Source organism: Odontomachus brunneus, unplaced genomic scaffold (genome assembly GCF_010583005.1).
Source record: "Odontomachus brunneus isolate Ranch 3 - 2012 unplaced genomic scaffold, Obru_v1 Obru_scaffold_010, whole genome shotgun sequence".
Taxonomy (NCBI): Eukaryota; Metazoa; Arthropoda; class Insecta; order Hymenoptera; family Formicidae; genus Odontomachus; species Odontomachus brunneus.
In genome coordinates, this window is record NW_022639460.1 from 555,298 (window position 1) to 564,275 (window position 8,978).

At 48.0% G+C, this 8,978-nt stretch overlaps 1 protein-coding gene across 4 annotated transcripts; it reads left to right on the top strand.

The window, feature by feature from the left end:
- Window positions 1–2,038: 2,038 nt before the first annotated feature.
- Window positions 2,039–4,708, top strand: LOC116840595. Of its 4 annotated transcripts, none has more exons than XM_032807486.1 (3): window positions 2,039–2,122; window positions 2,973–3,487; window positions 4,000–4,708. In XM_032807486.1, the coding sequence occupies exons 2-3, from the start codon at window positions 2,998–3,000 to the stop codon at window positions 4,287–4,289; spliced, it is 780 nt and encodes a 259-aa protein (XP_032663377.1). In that variant the 5' UTR covers window positions 2,039–2,122; window positions 2,973–2,997; the 3' UTR covers window positions 4,290–4,708. The 4 variants fall into 4 exon arrangements, with proteins under 4 accessions (XP_032663377.1, XP_032663378.1, XP_032663379.1 ...); XM_032807487.1 differs by lacking the exon at window positions 2,039–2,122 and adding an exon at window positions 2,149–2,314; XM_032807488.1 differs by lacking the exon at window positions 2,039–2,122 and adding an exon at window positions 2,588–2,675.
- The last annotated feature ends 4,270 nt before the right edge of the window (window positions 4,709–8,978 follow it).

Here is an 8,978-nt window from a genome sequence, read left to right on the forward strand (position 1 = left end):
TAAATATGTAATGTTGTTGTATGAATACCTAAAAATACAGCTAGGCCTATATACCAGTAAACATACATTTAGCTGTAAAGCCAAAGTAGTGGCAACAGTAGCAAAAGTTTTAGCAACAACTTTTTTTTAGTTACAGCAACAAATATATTTCCAGCAAACCATGATTATAGCTGCGGCAGTGAAATCTTTTCTCTCGTGTATTTATGAAGCAAATATGTTGTAATGAATTAATCTTAAAGAGTGCGGCCAAATAGCCATAAGTTCAACACCTGAATTTTTTCGTATTCGAGTTTTATTATAAAACCAAAAATAAACTTACGAGTAGATTACAAATATATGAGCTTCAAAGTGTATCCTTTTGTACTGTTTTCAAGAAAAGAAAAGGCTCTAAAAGATTCAAGTCATTCCCAATCAGAACTTGAGTGATGCAAACTTGACTCTTGATGCAAAAATAATACTTTATGTATAAAGATATTTTATTTAATAAATTGCATTCTTTAATTTTTATATGGCGTCATTTGTCAGGCTGTTGAAACTTTTGGAGCCTATTTTCTTGGAAACAGTTAAAGCGTACAATTTATATGTTTGTAATCTATATTTGAAACTTATATCTTTGTAATCTACTCGATTATCTTTCCTTTTACAACAAAATTAATTAGGAAATCGAATAGGAAGAGATTAAGGAGCATCTTGGCCGCACTCTACAACGATGTAATTTTTTTCATTATTTTGATGCAGTAACAGATTTGTTAAAAATTGCACTCAGATTTTCACGTTACATTTCTCGTGACATTGTTTGGAGCAACTTATAATAAATTCTTTCACATTCTTTTTGTAATTCTACTTTGGCATTCTATTTGATAAATATGAGTATCATATGAACCATTTATCAGTGACATATAATCTTTGCAAATCAATAAATAAAGCTGCTGCCATATTTACATACACGTCTGTCTATCAGGGAAATTTGGGTATTAAATCAATATTCGTTTGTGTTATTCGTGAAAATTATGAGGCGCTTGAAATTGAATAACTTCATCTTCTATTTTTCTATTTTATACTTAGCAAATACTCTTTTGCACCAACTTGATACAATTTAGCATATTATCTTAAAAAATTAGCATTTTATTATGAAATTTCCATCAACTTATGTGAGACACGATGAAGTTCCTGCATCGTGATGCGAGAAATGACGGAGGCATTACACTTGCGAAGAGAACGCTAAAAATCAGCTCGCCGTTCAGTAATTCAATTTAACGAACCAACTACTTTATGGTATCGTAAACGCGACGAGGATAGTCCGTGGGCACACTCGATCGTGCCAATAACACACTTAACATTTTATTGCGCTTCCTGTTATCAAATATATCGGCGGCTAGGTGAACGCTGTGAGACGCTTTCTACGCCTCTCGTGACACGTGACATGTCAGGGTGCGGCCGTCTGTCGCGCGTTGACGGATTATCGCACCCCTTTCATTTTCAATCTTATTTCGAGTGCCGACGAAGCAGAGCAGGTCGCCGAGAGATTAGAGCCGAGCGGGTCGGCGAGCAGCGGTTGCCAGAGCGACGAAGCGCGTCGGCCATCGGCGCGTAGGCGGTGCGAAAGCCGCCCGCGCGTAAAAGGAACGGCACGGCACGGACCGAAATGCGGTTAGATCGAATTTGACAGGCCGGGACAATGAGGAGAGCACGAGACGAGAGAGCAGCAGGCACGACTACACCGCGCGACTACTATGACGTGGAGGAAGGCCCGGTCGTGTGAAAGAGCGGCGGCTAAACCGCGCGACGGCGACGGTGGCGGCGGCGCGGAATCGCTCGCGTCCAGCTCGCGCGACCCGGAGGTGGGAGGCATGAATCCGCGAGGGGAGAGCCGTGATCATCGAGCGTTCCGCAGGAATTCTGCTCTCTACTCTCGTCTTCCCCGGGTGGTTGTCTAGTAGGCACAAGCCCAACTGCTCTCAAATCATGCTCGGCTATGAAAATGGTCGCGCAATGGTGGTGTACAACGTCGTCATCCGCGAGCGGGAGGGGGAATATCGCCCGGTACGGAGGTATACCTGGCCAGATATATAGAGCTAGGGCAGGGCTTCCGTTACGTACAGTCTACTTAGAGTGTTCTCAGGTATATACACGCGTATCTCGCGCGTTACGCACCGTGTCGAAATCTAAATCTGGGAGTCGCACAGTCGCGCGCTAGTCACACCGGGCCGCGTACGTTTGAGAGCGCGCGTCTCACCTGCTGGAGAGACACAGTATTCGAGAGAGAAGCGAAGCCCCCTGAGAGAGGCGTCCGCGTATCGAAATTGCACGGAAGGTATACAGTGCTTCGTGTCGCGACCGGATCTCGCGTTTTCGTCTCGAGTGAAGAAGAGCTCGCACTGACCGATCGCTCGCTCGCTGCGGTGACGCGCCGCAGAACGCGTTTTCATATCGCGTATTCTGTTCGACTCGAAGAGACGACGTCCAAGTGTCGCGGACGACCCTCGGGGGGATTTCCGTGGAGATTCTGGAGATTGCGCCTCGCGAGGTCGCGTTACGTCGCGTAACTCGTGGCAGTTCGTTAGAAGTGCGACATTTCTTTCGTATTTTCCGGCCGCAAGGAATCATTGATCGCGACCATCAGCCCGCATGGCTCTCATTGGCCATTGTATCCCTTCCCTCTTCTCAGTGATCGAGTATTATTATAGCTTGATACTAGAACTACCGACGATCAACGACCTTCTACCAGAACGGTTAAAATGACAGAGTTTTGAAAAAATGCGTAATATGAAGGACAGAAACGTTGATTACTCCTTTCTTGCTTTTATTCAGTTTTCATATTGGAAAGATAAAATACATCGTTACAGATTTGAGTAACTTTTAATAAGAAATTGCCAAAACATACACACCTGTCATTTTTACTGTGCCTCGCAAATCCAATTTTTTCTTTTTCTAAGCTTCACCCACGAGTAATATCTCTCTTTCTTTCACAGGTGACCCACCTCCCAAGCACAAAAAATGAGGCAGTTTGCGCGCCACTGTGTGTGTCTGGCCCTGCTGTTGGCAACAGCCGCGGCGAGATCCGCCGAGACGAACCCCGCGTCCAACTCCATCGACGAGCAGCAACAACAAACCGCGAGGTCGAGCAACAACGGTGTGTTTGGCGACCTGCGCTACGTCTATCAGGTGTACAAGGAGTGCTCCGGCGCGGAACTAAGCCCTTGTCTGAAGCTGAAGCTCGTCTCGGCCATGGACAGGATCTCCCGCAGCACGCAGTTGAATCTGGCCGAAGGTGTCACTCTGGTGCAAGACGAGCCGGCCACTAACGAGTCTGAGCTGGAGAAGACTCCGCAGGAAATCGAAGCCGGTTTGCCACGCGCGTTAGACGACAAGGAAGACGCTCTCAACGGTATGATCTTCGACAGGATCGTCAAGTTCTTCCAGAGCCATACGCTGAAGCTGAAGTTGCCGAACGTCGAGGAGCTTCAACGCAGTTTCACGGAAGAAGGTAAGAGAACCTGAACGCGATAGGAAGAAAGAAAGACGGTCGTAACGGAGATATTGCTTGATAACGGGCGAAACGCTTGAATAAATGCTCGATATCGGCTGTTGAATATCGGTTGAAACATTAAAACTGTCCCTCACAAGCTGGGGACTCGTCTCAAATTGTTTCAAAATTCTACAAACCAACGAATGGCGAAAGCCAAATTGCTGATCTAATTTGCGTATATTTACGATGAATTCTACGAGTAGGTCAGTTAATTTCAAATGAACGTCTCGGTCATTTATTGTGGTCATCTCCAGTCGAGATTATAATCGCAGAAGTTGCTTGAGGTTAATTAATTAGTACCTGCTTGTATAATTTATTGTAAATACATGCAAACTAGATCTTTGCTCTTGTTAGTTCGTGTAATTTGGAGCTTAATTCAGGAGCCTTATAATCATTAAATCGGTCGTTTTATCTCTCTCCTCGAACGTTTTCCCGGTTGGATAAGTCCATAATCGCGTTATTCTTTTCAGGTCGTAAGAAAAAGAACAAGATGGGCGGCCTCTTGGCCATTCCTCTGTTAATTGGCGGTACATTAGTACCGCTGGCGCTCGGCGCTCTTGCGTTGTTGGCCGGCAAAGCGCTGATAGTGAGCAAGCTCGCTTTGGTGCTTGCCTCCATCATCGGACTGAAGAAGCTGGTGTCGGGCGGCCACGACCACGGCCACGAGGTCGTCCAAGTCGGAGGAGGACACGGCTCGAGCGGATGGGCGAGATCGGGACACGAGCTGGCCTACTCCGCGTACAAACCACCGTCAACCTAGGAAAACGAAAATTTGCGGACGTCATCGTGGCATCACCTTGGTCTCATCGCTCTTCCCTTTCTCGCGGAGAGTTCTCTTTTCACCCTCTCGCGCTCTCTCGCTCTCTCCTCTCGTCTAACTCTTATTTATTCTCATCTCGTGAATAATTTCCTTCTCTCTCCCTAACTCTTTCCTCTCACTCCTTCTCTTCCTCTCCCTTTCTCTCTCTCTCTCTCTCTCTGTGTCTGTCTCTCTCTTTCTCTCTCCAGCTGAATCCACGTCCAGATCATATCGCACGCACGAGAGACTCGCCCGTGTCCACGGATCGCTCCCGTTATTTATTGTTTCCACGCGTAGCCGCGACGCGCTCGCCGCCACGCACGACATGTATATTTAATTTATAAATACGTAAATAAATTAAGACAGAGTTACACATCGTACGACTAGCGCGTGCGCGCACATTATTCCCGACCCACCACTCGATCTCCCATTCTGCGTCCCGTGAATGGGAGACACCTCCTTCGCGCCTCGCAGCAAGCTAATGCAGTTACGATCTCGTACGATACAGCAGCGTGTGCGCCTCGGAATTCCGCCTGGCGGAGAGACGCTTAAAATTCGGGTGAAACTAACGGAAATCGCGTCGATACGCTATAATCGTAGATCGGCCGGGCGAGAGAAAACGCGGCGGCAGGCGGGGGTAACACGAGATGTAGCAAGTGAGCGAGCGAGCGAGTGAACGAGAGAGAAAAAGAGAGAGAGAGAGGGACAGGTGGAGGGAGAGAGAGGACAGCAGGCATGCAAAAGAATTGGAGCCTGACCGACTGATGATGGGCCCGGCGGATTCGGGACTCGATCGAAAGTAAGGCTCCACAAGAGACACCGTGGCGGGCCGAGAATCGTAGGTGGCCGCGGGGTACAGAAGGGGGGCCCTCGTGAGGTACAGGTCTCTGCTCGCGAGACGACCAAGTCGCGTCTAAGACGCCGTAAATGCTCGTTCAGCACCTGGACTGTGGACAATCGACGTGGACGACACACGTCTCGATTGCCCCCCGTGATTTCTCCGTGAAAAATGGAGCAGGATACGGAGTGACGCGTGAAGCGGCAACGAGATGACGGTGCGGGGTACACCGAGAAGAGACGGCGAGAGAAAGAGGAGGCGGCCGTTCACCTACATACGAGAGACGCGCCAACGAAACCTGACGTGTCCGCGCGGCCACCTTACGCACTTGCTCGATCGCTCACTCCATCCGTCGTCGTCGTCGTCGTCATCGTCGTCGCCGTCTTGGTCTCGGTCTTCGTGGTCCGCCGATGGTCGTGTGCGTAGCCGAGCGTGTAAAGATGCTCGAGAGAGCCGTGTGTACGCAGGACCAGTCGGTGGACATACGCTCGGGAAGTAAACCAGGCCGAGCAGACCGATCAGGCCAGTCAGCATCCGCGCTGAGTCTTTTCAAGGTGCGCCTAACACTCTCTACCGTGCCAGAGAAAAAGTCGATGCCCGGTCCCCCTTCGTCCGCCCCCTTCGCCCGCTCTGGTACCCCGGAGTATGTAGTGTCCGTGTCTTCGTCTTCTCTCTCCGTCGCTCTCTCCGCGCTGGCCCGCGCCGTCGGCTCTCTCCATCCTCGTCTATGGCCACACGGAGATTCGCCGATCCCCGAGAACGCACTTCTGACCAGGTGGTCCCGTTCCTGACACGCCGCCGGGGCCCTTCTACGTGCAAGTTCCGAAAGTCGCCTCGATGGACCGACTTCCCGAATTCTTCGCCCGCCTTTCTCGTCTTCCTTAAATACCGCCACGATCGCCGTTAGATACGACGACCACGGCGACGGTGCCTCCGACTGAGGAGCCACACGCCGATCGTGAAATTTCGCGAAACGACAGAACGACGGAAGGTCGAGGGCACACACGGGAAAATATCGTTCTACTGTTTAGAAAAGCGAGGGATCAATTTATTTTCTTTCTTTTAAATAACGGTTATCTTCAGCAAAGAATATCTTCTTGATAATATTATTCAAATATACACATTAAAGATCCCAGAAAAGCTCATTACACTGAGAAAAAAATAGTTGAAAATTTATTTACAAAGGCAAAGTTTCTGTGAATTTTGAAAAAAATGGTTTCCCTGTAAAACTTTATCCTACAAATGAATTTCCCTAATATAAAGAAATATCCCAGCAAAATAAATTTCGAAGTATTTTTTTTCTCAATATATCATGCACTGTCAAAAGAAGAATTTATTCTCTCTACAAAAATATTATGAGACTTTAATAAAAAGGAACACTAGCTCGACTCTATGGAGCAAGCAAACAAATTTTTTTTTCAATTTTATATTCTCGATTGAAATACTAGACTTATTAGCATTTAGAATGTATTTTGAATAAATTTCATTTGCTTATGATAGGCTTGCGGATATATAAACTTAAGAAGCACTTGAAGCAAGTAATATTTGCTCGAATGCAGTATATATTTTTCTGTGTGTATTCTCAAATAATACATCCTATCTTATACTTAAGACCGTCTTACGTTCACCCATCGCTGTTATTAATCTGTTATTAGTATTATCTTGTTCAGACGCTCCATAGCCGATGAAATAATCCGCACAGCGTCTGAAGATGGGTCCAAGACAATCTTAAACATAAGTAGGCCAACATGCCGGAATTAGCGCCGAGTTTACGTCGAGCGCAAATTTATTCGCGTGAAAGTACTAATGCCGCTACTTTCCTCAGTGACGCGTGAACGATCCGGAACATAGGAGGATGCGCCCGTATATCCGCGATATCGTTGCTATTACGAGGTGCTTATTAACCCGCTGGAGAGGCTCGTCCCCCATTGTTCGTGATGCCGTGCGGCCGCAGGTGTGCCACCCCACGCGACGATCGCCACTGTTCATTCATCCGTGCAGACCCGTTCTCCGTGTTCCGTCTTGCCGCTGTTTCCTAACGGTGCGCCTCATCTCTCTTTCGAGTGAACTCCTTCGAGTGGCGGTCAGGCACGGCCAGGGGGAGGGAGGGGTGACTAATCGCTAAGCAATAAGAGGAGAATCCCGCGGAATCACGTGCGAGCGCGAACGCGGAGAAACAGGCGAGAAAGAAAGGCGAGAGAACTTTCGTTTCGTCCATTCACGCGTGCCTCCACGCAAGGTGCGAGCCTTTTTCTCTCTCTCTCTCTCTCTCTCTCTCTTTCTCCATCTTTCTCGCCTTCGACATCCTACTTTACGCTCATGACAGCCCGGAGGAAAGCAGGACCGCGATACCGCGGTTTTACCAACCCGCATAACGATGCACATAACGATGGGTGCATAATAACGCATGTACGAATGCGCACACGACTGCAGGCGCGTTCCGCTTGTTCCTCGCGCTTTGCAGCTGAAAGAAAGAAGGTCGCTGATTTCGGAACATGCATGGAACATGCGTGTCTCTTCGTCAGTGGCTGAAATGTTTTTCCCTTCGAACTTTATGCCTCTTAATCTACAATGAGCTCTTTGCTCTCTGTTTCTTGTTCCCTGTCTTTTTCTGGCTTAAGGCTTGAGGTCACAGAAAGAGATAAAGAGAAAGAAACAGGAAGCAGAGAATAGATCTACAAAGATTGTAGATCGAGCTTTAGGCAACGACATGTACACATAAACCAGATATTCACATACCTCTACTACAGCAGGGGATAAGTTGGCATTAATAATTTGAAGCAGAGTGAGGAAGCTGTTTTGAGGCTAACCCTTTCTCATTCTAGCTTAGAGCGGTTGTCAAGAGTCTACATTTATTGTAAAGCTGTGCTACATATACACATACAACACAAATATAAATATTTATGACAGCTAAAACGAGAGAGGATTATAGCCTCAAACAGCTTCCTGGCTCTGTCTCGAGCTGCCAACTTCATTCTGTGGAGATGATATTTGTTTATGTGTACATGTTGGTTTTAAGACGCCTCGCAAATGCAACGACAGAGCAATCAACGGACGGACGGACGGACGAACGAAGCAGACGCAGTAGGACGAGATGAGAAACGGCACGGGGCAGAAGCAGAACAAGCAGGAGAGCGAGAACTCCCAGGTACGAAGGCTTCACTTCGTGGGGGCCTTGACCTGACCTCGATCCTCGGGCGAGTTCACTCTCGCCGGCGTCGACGAGAGGAAAGTGTTCCATCACCAAGAGCGCGCATGGCTGCCACCCGGCGCGGCCTATACCATCCGGATTAGCGTTTTAGTTCGCGACGGTACACATATACGAGCCCGATTCCGCCGCCTGCCAGCCGGAGGCCGGACGGCGAAACTTTCGGATTAGCACGCCCGTTGCAAGCGAGAGATCATGGGACGCCAACGTGTCTGCCATGTAGCCGAGGCGCGGAGGGAACAAGCGTTTCTCGGGCGTCGCGATATGCCGACGAGAGAATAAAAAGAAAAAAACATCGCGGGAACAAAGTGAAAGTTCCCCGGGACCCGGGACGTATATTATGTACCTACTCGCGAGAGTTCGCGAATAATGCTAATTTCGAGAGAGCACGAGAGCAGCAGCGGAGGCACCTGCGAAAATGTGAAAGAAGTGCGCTGCGCGCGTCATTGTCTTCTTCCTCCGTTGCATTACGACGCCCCCTGCGAGATGCCTCCTCTGTATGTCTTGTTATAAAATTCCAGATACCCTTAATCCTTAATACTTTATATTTAAGTAGACAGGTGCGTGTAAATTTCGCAACAACTTAGTCGCGATTTATAAAGAA